This window comes from Siniperca chuatsi, linkage group LG3 (genome assembly GCF_020085105.1).
Source record: "Siniperca chuatsi isolate FFG_IHB_CAS linkage group LG3, ASM2008510v1, whole genome shotgun sequence".
NCBI lineage: Eukaryota > Metazoa > Chordata > Actinopteri > Centrarchiformes > Sinipercidae > Siniperca > Siniperca chuatsi.
In genome coordinates, this window is record NC_058044.1 from 20,030,616 (window position 1) to 20,047,509 (window position 16,894).

The following is a 16,894-nucleotide window of genomic DNA, read 5'->3' on the forward strand; positions in this document are numbered from 1 at the left end:
AACCTCCACCAATCGGGGGAGGGCAGTAGCCTCTATGTACAGTGCATCGGAAAAGTATTCACAGCGCTTCACTTTTTTCACATTTTGTTGCTACAGCCTTATTCCAAAATGGATAAAATTCATTATTTCCTCAAAATTCTACAAACAATACCCCATAATGACAATGTGAAAGAAGTTTGTTTGAAATCTTTGCAAATTTATTAAAAATTAAAAAACGAAAAAAATCACATGTACATAAGTATTCACAGCCTTTGCCATGACACTCAAAATTGAGCTCAGGTGCATCCCGTTGCCACTGATCATCCTTAAAATGTTTCTACAACTCGACTGGAGTCGACCTGTGGTAAATTCAGTTGATTGGACATGATTTGGAAAGGCACACACCTGTCTGTATAAAGTCCCACAGTTAACAGTGCATGTCAGAGCACAAACCAAGCCATGAAGTCCAAGGAATTGTCTGTAGACCTCTGAGACAGGATTGTATCGAGGCACAGATCTGGGGAAGGGTACAGAAAAATGTCTGCAGCATTGAAGGTCCCAATGAGCACCGTGGCCTCCATCATCCGTAAATGGAAGAAGTTTTGAACCACCAGGACTCTTCCTAGAGCTGGCCGCCCGGCCAAACTGAGCGATCGGTTTTTGGAATAAGGCTGTAACATAACAATGTGGAAAAAGTGAAACGCTGTGAATACTTTCCGGATGCATTGTAGCCTGAGAGGTGAAATCTTCAGGGTCCACAAAGCACTTGCTTCAGCTCATGAAGCTGAATTGCTGCAAAAGTAGATTTAGAAAAGTGAGGGATGGTGAAAATTATGCCCTTGATAGTGTCTTTCATTAGACCTTCCCTGCCTCTAAATTACCTCTTCTTTCAAACACATCTCCAAGTTTGTAATTCAGGCTTTCTGTTAAATATTTTAACACTCAAGCCCAACTTCATGTGCAAAATCTGAGTGTCCCCCTCCTATTTCAGACTATATTAAATATTCTCAGACTAAATATTCTCAAGTTTCATTTCATATTTTTGTTTTCCACACGTACACATATACAAATGGTTAGCAATACTAAAACTGCAAACATGTGGCTCAAAAAATGCTCCATATGTGGACACACTTCAGCTTGTAGTTGCCAGTTTTGTCCACAGCGGGGTGCACTATTCACTCAGTGTTGGTGTAACAGTGCCTTACCACACAACTGGAATGTATGTATGAGAAAAGACAAATCCCTCCATGACAACCGGTTTTAAATTTGACGTTTCCAAACTTGTCGCTATGTTTCTAACAATCCTTTAAGTGTTTCCGTGGGGCAGCAGGTGAGATCGATGGAGTGGATCAGGATGAGCAATACTGTGTTTGTGAGTGTAAGTCACATCAGAATAAACTTCCATACAGACCTCTGACAACAGTCCTATATGCACTTTCCCCCACTGTGAAATTTACCACAATCACCTCCATGACTTGACATGACTTAACATGACTCTGCTTTTGCTCCTCGTTGAAATCTCACACAACAGATGAGAGGCTACATGTTTTAACTGTGTTAACTAACTTGAAACAGCTTTTTTCTGGTGGGAGTGTTATAGTTTCCACACTGCTGGTGTGTGTATTATGCAGAAAAAATATGACCTTGATCCTCTAACACTGTGTGAGACAGTTTCCCTGTCCTGAAGCGAGCTGCAGGAAGCTGCGTTATGTGTGAAGTGGTGTAACAACAGACTGTGTGCCCTGTGGCTGCAGAAATGGCCCAACAGGATGACGACTGAGTGAAAAAACACAATCAGCTCTGGATAGACGCTTTGTTTTCACAGTATGCACACAATACAGTACACTAACAGTTTAAAGCCCAAAGATATACACTGAATTTGCAAAATAGTTGCAAAAGTCATCTTCAGTGTTAACTGCTGAGGTGAATTTAGGTAAAAGCCAGTATCCTTTTTATCCAATCACAAAGGGAGAGAAGCCGGCAGCTCGGAGGAGGATTTGTAAATTTTGAGTTTGGGGGAATGTGGGTTTTCAAAAGTAGCTGTATGGGAAAATGTGTCTTTAATATTTTGTATATTCAGTTTATGGTAATACAGGTACTTATATAAAATATAGGAGAGATAGTTGGACCAACAGTGGTTGAAGGGGGCAGTTAGTTTGTGGTGGCTGAAGCTAAATTAAGGTTTTTACTGAGGAGGCTTTTGTATCTGAAGCAGGATGGACGGAGGCTGAAAAAGCAACTGTTAAAGGATGGGTTCACAACTCTGTCTCAAAACAATACTCACATGCCCATATTTACATTGAAAGTACTACTGGTTGTTAGAATCATTCCTCCTCTCCATACAATATTCAGTGTACACGGGAATACTGGCCCCAAAAGCATATCTTTCTAAAGCAGTTTTGATGGGGGACAAAATCCACAGACCTCGTTCTGTGCAAAAATGCATTGAAGTTGAGCAGAAGTTCACATAAGGGTTCAGCTGTCTGAGTTATACACATGTAATTAGTTATCTTACAAAGTTGCAGTGTTTTTAGTACTGAATGTCCTCTTTGTTCTTTGTCAGACAGCGTTTCCTCATTGAGTGTTTCCTTTCTAGAATAGACTAAAAAGATTGTAACTTTGGAAGATACCTGCTTGATTTATCTAAGACTGCTGAAGCTTCACGTTAGCTTTGGTTGAACTTTGGAATAAGTTTTTGCACAGAAAGAGGACTGAGGACTTTGTCCTCCATCACTTACACTGAAACTGCTTTAAGAAGGGATCTTCTATGGACAGTAAGAACAATTAAAGTGACCAACGCTGTTTTCAACGCACCCTAGGGCCATGCGAGTATTGTTTTAAGACATGAAGCCAGTCCAACAAGTTTGTTTTTATCCTTACCAACATGACACCTACTCTGTTACCTCTCTGAAACAAGCAGCGGCATCAGAACTGGGACTGAATCACCATTCATCTAAAGTTTATGTGTAGTATTACTGTTTTATCTTATTGCCTCCAGTGAAACCCAGTCATAAAACATAGTGTGTCCTTGATCCGTTTCATTCATGCTGCGACATGCCGCCCCTACACTTCAATCAGCCCATCTTTGATGTGTGACAGATTTGAAACAACAGGAGGACCGGGGCTCAGGGTAATGACAGGTTTTGAAAAGAAACTTTACACCAGCAGCATTAAACACAACAATAGACCACACCTCGCTCCACCTCTCTGCTCTGCAGCCTTCTCTCTTTCTGGAAATCTTTTTCTCTCTCTTTCTCTGTCTCCTCTCTCTGACCATATATGGTAGGAAATTAAACCGAAAGCTCATTGGTGGATGGGAGACAAAGTGCAGGTAGACACTTCCCTGTTGTTTGGGATGCATTGTGGTAATACACTAACATTGTGTATTTTATTGTTTTATTTATGTTTTGTTGTCAAGTAAATAAAAGTTAGTCTTTAATTTGTTTTTACAGAGAGAATATGATACCAGAAACAAGTGCAAAGACATACTGCACTGTATTTACATGCTTGCACTGACAGTGGACCTACTGAATTGTCACTAAAACCATAAAAACATAACTATATGAACACACTCCGTGTAGCAGTCTTACACGTTGGTTTACCCTCTTTAACTTTGTTTTCCGCCAGTTATGTGTTTTGAGTCATATTTCCACCTTGGACACATCAGCAGTCCCACACCCCTGCTACTGTTGCAGGTACTGATGAGGCACTGCATTCCTGCACACACACCCAACACTGTCTGACCGGATGCTCCGATCACACAACAGATGATTACTGACTCTCTTACAGCAGTGAACATATCTCAACATATCAACACTCTGCTCCTTCTGTATGTAACTTACAGTAGGTGACGCAGCTTATGTTTTCATTTTTATTCATTAGGTTTTTACAGGTTTTTACGCGGAACTCTTGAACGCAGCATAGACCGCGGAGGCGAGGCGGGGCGTTTAAGTTACCTGCGAAAAATAAAACAGGGCGGATTAAAGGTGTAGACCGTCCATCCTCGCCGAGCCACCCTGAGCAGCTGGACCGCTTGACAGAGCAGAGAGACGCGGCTGAACACAAGAGACAGAGACGAGGCTTCTTCCTCCGCAGCTGCTTGTTTTGTGAACAAAGTGTCGTCGAGCAGGACTTTGCTGCTGCAAACACGGACACAGAAAGACGAACCGAGCTCACCTACAGTGCCTGCAGCTGAAACCCAGGTGTGTTCTCATTTGTTTCTGCAGGTAGAAAGAGAGAGAGCTGGCTGGTATTAACTGTGTCCTGTGAGCTGCCACGCTCTGAAACGTTTAGACTTAAGTGAAGGGGGGGAAAAGACAGGTTTAGTTTAAGTAGAAATCAATTTGGTTTGCTAAAGAGGAGAAATGTCGCGCACCTGGCCAGGTGTTCTCATCAGGGGACACAGAGGAGCCCTTTAAACCCGCGCAAGCTCAATTATCTCTGAATATTTTTATTTACATTATATGTTTCTTACTTCTGATAATAAGGCTTTTGCTGAGTCAAGACTGTTTGATAATTGTGGCAGCCAACTATCTGAGAGCTCTATTCTCTAAATTAAAAGTTCAATACATACTGTTATGTTTAGTTTACCTGCACAGACACGGCTGTAATCTTTTAGGACAGGTTGCACATTTCCTTAATTCACCAGGAAAAATATTATGCGGCTGACAACAGCAGCTTAACAGCACAGGAAGAGCAGGCCCATACTGTGGTATGAAAATTCATGTTTTCATTTCAGGTATTCACTGTTTGGACTTTAATTTTGGATCCTGGAGTGTTGTTTGTCAGCTGCATGTGATGATATCTTTCCTCTTTCATAAAACAAACTGTTCACACCCTGCTGCCGTGTGTCTACCCTCAGGATACAAAATTGGCATGCAGTCAGAAGAGGATTTGGCTTTGTGGTAATGATGAGCAGTTATTGCAGGCATGAATTGTTTGTTTCAGCTGGGGCACATTACTACTCATGACTTGCGAAAATAGTTTGCTGGTCAAAATGTAGCCTTCCTCTTTTGGTTCAGCCCGGATGTTAAACCGCGCTGTCACATCTGCAGCCATAGAAAGTCATCCGGGGGTGACTCATCACCTTTTTTTATACATAAAGTTTAATGCAAACATCTTGTTACGCTAAAAATATTGACTTTTCTCCCGTTTATTCCACCTGTTTCACATGTTCAGGAAGCATACAGAGCAGCTAACCCATCCTGCTCCACCCTGAACATTTTAAGAAATGAAACATCAGCTCATACTTTGACTAATCCCCAACGTCAGTGCCACCACATTGTCGATCTCTTACCGGTCCCTCACCCCGCCAGCCCGGTGTCAGCAGCCGGGCTGCAGGTGGCAGGGCTCGTGTCCTCTGTGTTAGATAAGAGCCATGGAAGCCCGGATAAAGCGGGGGGATTGACTGTCTGCCAAGAACAGGAGATGCTGTTGAAAACGTCATGATAAGACCCAAAGAAGACAAGCGACGCAGATTAAACAGGTCCGTGCAGACAATAGGAATGCATCTGCAGGGAAAACTAAATCCAAAACAGCTTGTGAGGCTAACAAGGTGAGGGGATCTAGAGTGATTCTGTTCCCAGAACTGGTTAAAACTTTACATGTTGGATGGAAATCCTTGTGGGGAAAACTCTCCCAGTCAGACACTTGATTCTTCATCCTGACCTCAGCATGATAAGAATCCATACGGAAGAGCAGACCTGAAGATTGAAGTAGTTCATCTTGTCATTTTGAACCACAAAGTGTCAAAATGTGCAGAAGCCAAGTTTGTGCAACTTCCTGAGGAAGTTAGCCCATGGATCGCTTTAACAGCGAAGCCACACACGTGTGAATGTCTCAAGTTTTAGGCTGCGTGTTTAATGGTCTTTTGGAGTGAGCCTGATTTATTAATGATGCATTCAGCCCCTCGTATACTTACTGTAAATACGTGATGCTGATAGTCGTCTCTGACCTCTGGGAATGCTGCAGTTTAGCACACTTTGCAGGATTTTAGCGCTACATGATTAAAACCAGTAGAAACGTCACTGTGTTCCTCTTCCTCCCCCTCTGATCTCCAAGAGTCTGAGCACATAATGAACTTAAGAGGGACACAGATGACACCTTGTGCACTGATCCCTTTATCCCTCACTCTATAAACACACACACACACTCTGTGTCTTTATCTTTCTCCACACACACACACACACACACACACATGCTCTATCTAGCTCTGAACTTCTGCTGCGCAAACATTCATATACAAACATTTATATGAGTATTTATTTAAATGATACCGCCTTTTGATTGAGAAGAGAACATTGTTGCTCGGTTTTAATTGATGTGAATTATCATGTCTTCTCTTAGTAGTTTCCTAAGGTTTCTTACTTATGTTTTCCCAGTTTTTTGGGGGGAGTTTTTCTTTCTCCAAACCGAGGGTCTAAGGATGGAGGGCGTCGTGTACTGTAAATGCCTTTTGAGGCAACAACTTGACTTGTATATGAATCCTCAAGAACTAAAGAGTGATGATAGTCCTGTCTAAATAGTAAACCAAGGTGTGGACATTATTTAGAGGCATTGTTTTTCTTATAATTTCTGGAAAAAAACTTGTCACCCAACTGCAGGTTGATATTGTTTAATCCCTTCTCTTAACTTTTAATGTTTACAACCATTTATGCAGATTTATATGTTTGAGGCCTGATTGGGCAATTTTTATTTGCTCATTCATTTTTAAATGCATTCTTTTAAATTATCCAGTTTATTTGGAGCAGTTTTTCCAACCATATACCTCCAGTGTGGTTATTATAAGTCACTCTGATCATCTTTGCTTCTCTGTTCATTTAGTCTAACCTAAACCTGTAGGTTGCGACATAAATTTGTGGGGTCGCAAGATGATTAATATGACAGGGTTTTTTTTCTTCTTGTTTCCTAATTCTGCGACACAAACTATGACTTTCTGCTTATCTTGGCTTTTTTTTATTGTGAAATATTGGATAGTTCATCAAACTATCCAAGGAGGGATAGGTTGGTTGAGCTGCTCAAAACTCATCTCAATTTCTTATTAGTTTATTGAGTCACCTTGCATCCTGGGGCCAAGGTGTTGCAAGAAGACATTGTTAAAGTAAAGGGTCAAAATAAAATAAGGCTAGTAGGATCAAACGCCTTAGTCTGAACAGAAACAGGAAAAAAATCTTTCTGTTTCAGGGATCCCATTGATTGGAGTAACGTACTGTCTCACCTTAAATCCATAACCTCTAAGATCATTCGAAACTAGCCTTCTTTCTTATTAGAAGTCAAGCTACTCTTGCGTTTTTACTTTAATATTCCTGAATTAATGTCATAATAATAATTTTGTCTGTCATGTGGTTCTGTGCATGCTTTCTTTGAAACATAATGACTTGATGCTGCATCTCAAAGGGGATTATCTCGCAGACACTAAATGAGTTCAACACAGTGTTTGGTGAGAGCAGAATCGAGGTGCTGGATTTTATCTTTTTGAGGGTATTTTCATGTTTTTCTGACGAGGCATTAAGTCTCTCTCCAGGGTGTGGTTGGGGGGGGGGTGACATTTCTCTCTCTGCCCAGACTTGCTCCCAACATTCCTGCCTGCCTCTCTGACTGCAAAGCATCCCTCCACCGGCCTTTTACCAGGACTTTTACAAAACTCCCATTACCAGAGGCTTTAAATGCACAGAGCCAGTCTCACTGTCCTGAAGCAGAATGATACGTAATAGCTGCACATTTGTTACCTGTGGCGGGAACTGCGGCTCTAAAAGAGAGGGTTGTGGATAATGAGGAGTGGGAGAAGGAGCCGGGAATTTGTGGAATTCTGTGTAATTAGCTGGTGAGGAAGGCATGAGAGTCAGACGGGGAATAAAGCATGGACAGGTAGAGGAAATGTGGAGAGTCGTACTGCGGAGCTCAGGTGAAAAGGTGACTAATTGTTTTGTCTGACTGTGTTGAGCTGCAGCTGCATGAAAACACACTGGTAATGATGGAAATGAAACATGTTTGAACTTTTTTTTTCTCTGATCATAAAGTAATGCTACTACAGTGAGATTTTACCTCCTGTCGTACCATTTTCTCTACATTTGTCTGCATTGAAGAACTTTAGTGCACAGTTAGGTTTATAATGTACCCAAACTTGTGCTGTGCTTCCTGTTACCTTCTGACTGTGCAGTAAATTTAATCGCCTTGAGATCATGTCTGTGCACACACCTGCATGTAAATATTTATATGAAAAGTCAAAGCTAAAAGTCATTATACAAACTAAACACAGTTATTATCACACATGGTGAGTGACACTTTTAGTGGCATGACGAGCAGTAAGAACAGAGGCTGCTGTAGTCAAGTTTCAGGACACACACAGAGTACTTCTTGCATTGTACATTGTTGCATTGAAAGGTGTTTATAATTTTCTGTCTCTCGTCTGTATGTAAATGGGGGGTGGGCAAAGATCCTCAATATAACTCAGTCCAGTACAAGACCAGCTCTATAGAGAACCAGAGAGTTGCACCAAATCCTCTCTGACAAGACAAACTGACCACTCAAAGTTAATAACTCCACCAAGGAAATGAGGAAAGAGAGGAGGGATGATGTGCAACAAAGCCGAACTCAAACCGCTGCGATTACATTGTCAGCGTCTTAAACGCCCCCGGTCTCCATGTTTTGACATTTTTAATCTGAATCTTGATCTGCCATGAAAACAAACATGGTAATAGATGGTAATAATACCTAAATCCTGATTCTTCCAAGTATAAAAGGGATTTGTGCAATGATGATCGTCTGAGTTAATACCATCTGAATTTATCATGGTGCTTTTGCACAACTTGTGGGTAATTTAATAGCATCACTTGGAGTTCATGATTCAAGACTTGTTGGCCACTCCTACAAGAATTAGGCAACAAATTACTTCAAAATAACAAGAATATCAAGAACTAGTGAATAACTTTTTTCTGGTTCATCTAAAGATGCTGGGTGCTAAATTGAGAAACTGGGATTTTAATTTATTTTGATCCTAGTCTTTTTTTTTTTTTTTTTTTTAAATGTTTTTAACAGTTTTATTATGAAATGTAGTTTTGTTTTATGGGTTTTATTTTGTGGGTGTTTCCTGCCTTTTTTGTAATCAGCGTCTGTTGATTTGGGATGGGAGCACTGTGCTTTCCATGTTTTTATGGATTAATAAATTTAACCTTTCAGTTTGGTGAAGAATACATTAAATTTGTTGGTGAAGTGGTACAAAACTCTCAAAGAATGCAAAATGGTTTAAAATCGGAAATGGGCGTGGCATGTACTGATGGCCTATAGCGAAAAATTTTCCTCTTCTTCACACCGAAATATAAAGGGATTTAATGTCTACATGATGAACTGCACTAAACCAATACTGTTCTTTCGTGACCCATGACCAAAACCTCTTTGATCCTGCCATATAAATAAGTGAAAACAATAACCTTCCTAGTGGAGGTATTTATAAATTTCACGAAAGTAATAAAACCAGGACTGCAACTCTTCAGACGTCAGATTGCTCGAAATGGCTTCATATTTGTTTTAAAATGCTTTCTTGCTCTATCTTAAAGCTACCATGACGGACGCAGACATGTTCCTGTATGGGGACCGCAGTGGGATGAACAACCCCATGGCCCAGGCCGACTGGGCCACCAAGAAGCTGGTGTGGGTCCCCTCTGAGAAGCTGGGCTTCGAGGCCGGCTCCATCAAGGAGGAGCATGGAGATGAGTGTGTGGTGGAGCTGACGGACTCTGGCAAGAAGGTGAAAGTGAAGAATGTGTTTGTCTGTTAGCATTATGAATTAAAATCAAGATGTTGAGCACCGTCCTTAAGAGGCATTTTCATTTGATTGATGCAGCGTTTATCTGAAAACATTGTTAAAGTTTACTTCAAACGAATGTTTCCGCTATCTAAGTCTTGTTCAGGAAGTCCGTCTGACAGGTGTGTTGTCTCTGTAAATCTCAGGTGAAGATAAATAAGGATGACATTCAGAAGATGAACCCACCCAAGTTCAGTAAGGTGGAGGACATGGCGGAGCTCACCTGCCTGAACGAGGCCTCCGTGCTGCACAACCTGAAGGAGAGATACTACTCTGGACTCATCTATGTGAGTTTGGGTGGATACACGTGTTTATACAGCGGCACCATGAATCTGGATTTGCAGAGAATCTCATGTCACAGATCGTCACATGTGAGCGGTTGCATTAACACTCCTCTCTGACAGTAACTATCTTCTGTCGTACCCAGACATACTCCGGTCTCTTCTGCGTGGTGGTCAACCCATACAAGTACCTGCCCATCTACACTGAGGAGATAGTGAACATGTACAAGGGCAAGAAGAGACATGAGATGCCCCCTCACATCTACGCCATCACAGACACGGCCTACAGGAGCATGATGCAGGGTACTGCAGTTGTATTTTTGTAAAGAAAAACAGCGTGTTTGGGGACTTTAGACATTACATAGCTGAGGAGTGTGTATACACTGATATGTACATGCACACATAGTTTTAGGGCTGCAACTAACGATTATTTACACTTTCAATTAATAAATAAATAATTTCAACTAAAACATATCAGAAAATAGTGAAAAATGTCCATCATAATTTCCCAAAGACCACCGTGCCTTATTCTCACTTCAGCTTGCTGTGTTTTTCTATTATGTCAATGTTTTTTCCCTGATTGAAATTTTTCCTCTTTCTCTTCCTCTCAGACCGCGAGGACCAGTCCATCCTCTGCACGTAGGTTACTCTGCTCTCTTGGTATCTTTACAATAACTTGGTTTAGGACGGTATGCAGTTTTTTTTCTTTAGTGGTCAGATTCATACAGTCTATTGGTTGTAGGATCAAGTTTAAAGTTAGCTTTCCCCTCAAAACCCTCAAAGTCAGATTTCATTGTGCAATTGAGCTACGTTTTCCTTGACAAAACAATCTCGCCTGAAGCTTTATTTAGTTGCAGTTCTGAAGCTTTTGATCACATCACATGATCTTTATCAGTAGATAGTTTGCCAGGTTGTCACGGAATTGTAGATGTTTTAAATTACTAGTGTACCAGCGCATTGCAGCTTTTCTCACCCATGTTGTGTAAAAAAATTTAGGGTGAAATTTTGTTCTAGACCGTAGAAACATTTCACTTGTTTATTTCTGTAGGTAATGAGAAAAGAGGTCAAAATCAGCTTAAGTTGTATTTAACCCTTGTCTTTATTTGTGTAATGTGTTGCTTTTAATGCCTTTAGGATCAGTATTGCCCCTGCCATGATGTTCAGGATACTGACCCTGTATGACTGATAGCAAGATTTAGACACATGATATGTTATGTGCTGTGGCTTTTTCTGCAGTGGGGAATCAGGAGCAGGGAAAACAGAAAATACCAAGAAAGTCATTCAGTATCTTGCCCATGTTGCCTCATCTTTCAAGTCCAAGAAAGATCAGGTCAGTAAAAAGTCACTGTTTTTTCTTTTTCATTCTCTTATTTCTTCCTGATTGTCTCCTGATGGTTTGTCTGAAGATTTGGAAAGACCACGATGGAAACCCCACCCTGTCTTTTTTTTCCTCTCCTCTGATGTTCCTTGCACTCTCCATGTTAGTCCATCTCTAAAATGTAGTCTACCTGAACGAGCTGTGTGGCAACTACTGCACATTCCACTTTCGGGCCTCGACGTGCCTGCCTCACCTCTCTGCGGTGACTTACAGTGAAGCTGAACTCAGAAGTGAATGTGTTTGTGTGTGTACTTTTATTCTTCAAGATATCGTTTGATTAATCACTTCTTAATTCACCAGGTTGACACCAGGTTTCCTCTCCAGTTACGTAACTTGTGTGTTGAAGTTGGTATGAAATGTGTTGAACTCTCTCCTTTCTCACCTCTTCTGCAGGGCAATGCAGTTTTCTCACATGTGAGTTAATCTCTCTGACGCCATATGCATGTGTCTGTTTGCACATGCAGTACTCTACTAAAAGGATGCGTTTTTTTTGTCTTTTGTCTGGCTTTTCAAGGAAATGCATTAAAATTCACTTAAATATAGTCTGTGGCTTTAAAGGAATAGCTGGACATTTTGAGAAATATGCTTATTCATTTTCTTGCCAAGAATTAAACGAGAAGTACGTTAAATATGAAGCTGAAGCAAGTAGCTGCTTAGCTTAGCATAAAGACTGGAAACGGGGGGAAACAGCTAACCTGGCTCTGTCCAAAGCAACAAAACCTGCCTACCAGCACTCCTAAAGCTGACTAATTAACACGTTATGTCTCATTTGTTTAATCTGTACAAAAACCAAAAAGTGTAAGAAATCCCAACTTGACATTTTTACACTTTTTTTGTTCCTTTGGACAGAACCAAGCTAGCAATTCTCCCCTGTTTCCTTTATGCTAAGCTAAGCTAACCAGCTACTTGCTTTAGCTTCATATTTAGCATACAGATATGAAAGTGGTATCAATCAAACTCTTGGCAAGAAAGCAAATAAGTGGATTTCCCAAAACATCAAACAATTATTTTATTTTTTTGTAAATAAGAAAAAAACTACAATAGTAAGAAGATTTACCCCTCACAAGTTCTATAAATGAGTTGAATAGTTTCTTTTAAAATACAAAAATAAGTTTACCATGCACAATAAAGAGTCTGGTATGGGTTCAGAGGATAAAGAGATAAGTCTGCCTTAACGATTATTTCCTTTCTGGCAGTGAACTGTGGTCGGTTTTTTTTTTTTGGTTTTTTTCCTCAATCTGGTTATTCTTGATTTTGTCATTGTTATGTACTAGTATGTAGCTTGTTTCAGGTGTCACAGTGAAATACACTCCTGCATTTCCTTTTGGGATCTTGGCTAACCGGCCTGTGTGCTTCTTGTGTTTTCTTGTTTGTGCCTGCATGGACAGGGATGGTCTACAGGGTGTTTGTGCTTGAGTGGGCTTGCTGTGCTGCGGGAATGTGTGTTGGAATGTGCAGGATTCAGTATTTGCTTGCGTGTGTGTGTGTGTGTGTGTGCGTGTGTGTGCGGTTGATTGGGCAAGGATAACATCCCCTGAGGTGATATGAATACACGGCCTGAATTCTTTTAAATAAGATGAACAAGTCATTGCACATAGCTTCTTTTTGTATTCGCCAATGAAAGATCTGCAGAGCTGCAAGAAAAAGCATGATTTTAAAGTTGCGGTTGCTTGACTATGTCCAGCTTAGAGTTATGATGAAGTGTTATTGGTATCTGTAGTTTGCTCTGATACTGTATCCTCTCTGTCAGGGGGAACTGGAGAAACAGCTGCTGCAAGCAAACCCCATCCTGGAGGCCTTCGGCAATGCGAAGACCGTCAAGAACGACAACTCCTCAAGATTCGTAAGAATGACTTGAAGCACCTGAAGAATTTATTTAAACTCATACTTTTTTTTCTAGAAAACATGAAATTCATGTCTAATAATAAGCACCAAATCAAAACAAAGGTCAAAAGTACAAGTTTAAAGCCCCGCCCACTTCAAATCATTGAGAAGAGCAGATAAAAACACAACTACAGAAATCTCGAATGTGAAATAACTTTATGTTGTGTTTACGTAGGACCCCAGCACTCATAGTAAGAAGCTGATTGAGAAAATAGGTTTTCAGGGCCTTTTTAAACATGTTCAACACTACAAACATCACTTTGACTTGTTTTCTCTTGTAGGGAAAATTCATCAGGATCAACTTTGACGTCAATGGATACATCGTTGGAGCCAACATTGAAACTTGCATCCTTTTTAAAAACATGCAACTTACTTTCTCAATTGTTCTGTACAGGGCTGGATTAACCTGCTCGGTGGCCGCCGGGGCAAAAATTACCTTCCCCCAACCCATTTTGCAAAGAGTGACACAAACCAATCAGAATTTCCATGCTGTAATACTTTGCGTCTGTGATTATTCAAGAAAGTTATTTAAGGATATGTACCATGCAAGCTTAATATCAACTGACATATTAAAAGTATTAAAACTAGTTTTTGACACCCCTCTATAAGACAGGGCCACAAGGTCGGGTAAAAACGCAGGTGCAAGTGCAGCCTCAGGCCCCGTATGTTTGTTTTTAATTGTCCTTTAGTGACATTACTACAAAGAACCACAAAGACAAGCTGGGTTTTTCAGGGCCGCCAAGGATCCACTTGTTATCCAGCCTTGTTTCTGCAGTATATTTTAAAGATGCTGTTTGTCATGCTGCGTTTGCTTTTGTATTTGTTTGTCCTTGACTGAAATGTTACCAGATCTGCTGGAGAAGTCTCGGGCCATCCGACAAGCTAAAGAGGAGAGGAGCTTCCACATCTTCTACTACATGCTGACAGGAGCAGGGGACAAGCTGCGCTGTGAGACATTTTATTACGTGAATGCATCAAACTACGTGAATGAAAGTCACAGAAAGAAGCAATATAAATGCGGTCTATTGTTAGCTAACGTGACTTGCAGTTCAAGAGCCATTTATCAATCAACTTGTATAGATACACAGAAAGTAGCTGATTTAGTCCACTAAAATTGAAAACTAAGCTTCCCATTTCTCGGTTCAGTTATTAGTGTCAGCAATACAATAGTGCTGAAGCTGTATGAGTTTAGTAGGCCCATGAAAGTGTATTACCAGAGCCATCTCAGCTTAACAAGTCTGTTTTTAAAATGCTAAATTCTCCATAAATAATTCTGTCCTCTATTCTCTCACTCTAGCCGAGTTGTGTCTGGAAGATTACAGCAAGTACCGTTTCCTGTCCAATGGAAACGTGAAAATTCCTGGTCAGCAGGACAAGGACATGTTCACTGAAACCATGGACGCCTTTCAGATCATGAGCATCCCAGAAGAGGAAATAACTGGTACCTGTTATTTTCATTATCAAAAATGCACTCGACGTGAAAAACACTGAATGTAAACATAACTTTTGTTTGGTTACAACAAGAAACTCCACAGAGCACCTTTTTAATCTGCTGATTATTTTCTCGATTAATTGATTTTAGAAATACCTTTTTATAGTTTTGCACAGTATTCAGATGTGGTGGGGTGTTTTTTTTTGTTTTGTTTTTTACCAACAGTCCAAAACCCAGATAAGATAAAGATATTCAGTTTACACTCATATGACAAAGAAAAACATCAAATCTCTATATCTGAGAAGGTAGAAGCATCAAATGTTTGCATTTTTGCTCATCAAAAAAGTGCCAGATTAATTTTCCAATTTTCCATCGACTAATCGCTTAATCAGTTAATTATTGCAGCTCGACTTATTTATAAAGTTGAATGTATTAAATTCTAATAAAATGGTATTTATTTAGAACAACCTGAGTGACATTCCTGAATGTAAATCTGTTTTAAGGAGTGTGATATTTATTTATTATAATTTTTTTTTTTTTAAAGATCTTATTACACAGAATATGTTTTACAGGGGTGTTTTGTTTTGTTTTTTTTAATGGGGTGAGATTATCAAACGAATGGTGGCACATATTATTGATCATGTGATTCTTTTCTCTGCAGCACGCAGTGACCTCTTCTGATTGCTTGTCAGGTCTGTTGAAGGTGGTGTCGGCCGTGCTGCAGTTGGGGAACATGACCTTCAAGAAGGAGCGTAACTCTGACCAGGCCTCCATGCCTGATGACACCGGTACACACATTTACACAGACACACCATCATCATTGCCTCTGCGCACGCTGTCTGTCTCTTTCCATTTGCTCAAACCTTCCCAATTCATCCAACATCCTCCACTATGACTCCCATGTTTCACCCCCAGCTGCCCAGAAAGTGTGTCACCTGCTGAGCATCAATGTGACGGACTTCACACGAGCCATCCTGTCTCCCAGAATCAAGGTCTGCATAGCAACCAATACATGGAAGTTCCTCGACATTCAATAATATGAAATCTTTACCTTTTTCTTCTAATGATTATGGCCACATTTCTACCTTCTGACTGTTAGTTCATGTCTTCTCTTGACATTTTTTTCCACTTTTGTTTTTGTTTCTTATTCCCAGTTAAATTAATGACATTTTGTCAAGGAGCCAGTTTCCATGTAATGATGATTTTAGTATCACAGGATGACACTGGAGTATTTCTTTTTGCAGGTTGGCAGGGACTATGTCCAGAAGGCCCAGACCCAGGAGCAGGCTGAGTTTGCTGTCGAGGCTCTGGCCAAAGCCTCTTATGAGAGGATGTTCCGCTGGCTGGTGTTGAGGATCAATAAAGCCCTGGACAAGACCAAGAGACAGGGAGCCTCCTTCATTGGCATCCTTGATATCGCTGGATTTGAGATCTTTGAGGTGATGTGTTCAGGGCTTGACAGATTGACAGTTATGCATCGTAACTCAATGTTCTATGATCAGACAGAGCACTCTGCTGGCACAGTCACTCTTGTCAAATTAAAAGAGGCAGCTTCAAATCAGGAAGTGAATACATCTTGCCCAATTCTTCAAAGAAATGAATGGGCAGCAAAATCCAGAGGAGTGAAGAGGAGGTCCAGCCATGCAAAATAGTTAAAAGCACATGTGGGGTTGTACTGTGTAGGTCGACTCTTTAACAGTGTCCCTGTACTGTAAGACTCTGGAGAAGCCCTGACACACACAGCAGGTAAAACCTGATGAACGGGCAGGGTGTCAACCAGGACGCCCAAGTCTGCAGCCCCATCACTCTCCAGATGTGGTGGTGGTGGTGGGGTGTGTGTGTGTGGGGGGGGGGCATGTTTGTTTTCTGGGAAAATTCTGCAAAAAATAAGACTAATAAGATGACTGGCAAAACACTACAGACCGGTCTCAAATATCTAAAATAACCAGTCCCTTGGAAACAGTTGAGCCCGCAGATCTTCCTGGTCCTGCACTGAAGGGAGGTTTTAGTCAGGCAAGCAATGTCAGGCACCAGGTGTTGCTAGAGCCAAGACATACTCTATTATAACCTACAAAGCTGTGTTGTTGCCTGCCATTGGCTGCAACAGGGACATTGTAAAGAGGAGGACATCAAATCAC

At 40.8% G+C, this 16,894-nt stretch overlaps 1 protein-coding gene across 2 annotated transcripts in view; it reads left to right on the forward strand.

Annotated features, from left to right (window-relative positions):
- The first annotated feature begins 3,708 nt into the window (after positions 1-3,708).
- Positions 3,709-16,894, forward strand: part of LOC122870658 (myosin-9-like) — a 30,633-nt gene continuing 17,447 nt past the window's right edge. The window contains exons 1-14 of one of the 2 annotated variants that reach the window (XM_044185016.1): positions 3,709-4,181; positions 9,534-9,724; positions 9,928-10,068; positions 10,209-10,365; positions 10,674-10,701; positions 11,299-11,392; positions 11,834-11,854; positions 13,191-13,283; positions 13,606-13,669; positions 14,174-14,272; positions 14,622-14,765; positions 15,449-15,544; positions 15,672-15,748; positions 16,001-16,195. In XM_044185016.1, the coding sequence (XP_044040951.1) occupies positions 9,539-9,724; positions 9,928-10,068; positions 10,209-10,365; positions 10,674-10,701; positions 11,299-11,392; positions 11,834-11,854; positions 13,191-13,283; positions 13,606-13,669; positions 14,174-14,272; positions 14,622-14,765; positions 15,449-15,544; positions 15,672-15,748; positions 16,001-16,195 (1,395 nt within the window). In that variant the 5' untranslated portion in view covers positions 3,709-4,181; positions 9,534-9,538. The remainder of the gene's footprint in view (positions 4,182-9,533; positions 9,725-9,927; positions 10,069-10,208; positions 10,366-10,673; positions 10,702-11,298; positions 11,393-11,833; positions 11,855-13,190; positions 13,284-13,605; positions 13,670-14,173; positions 14,273-14,621; positions 14,766-15,448; positions 15,545-15,671; positions 15,749-16,000; positions 16,196-16,894) is intronic. The other variant, XM_044185022.1, reaches the window with a different exon arrangement.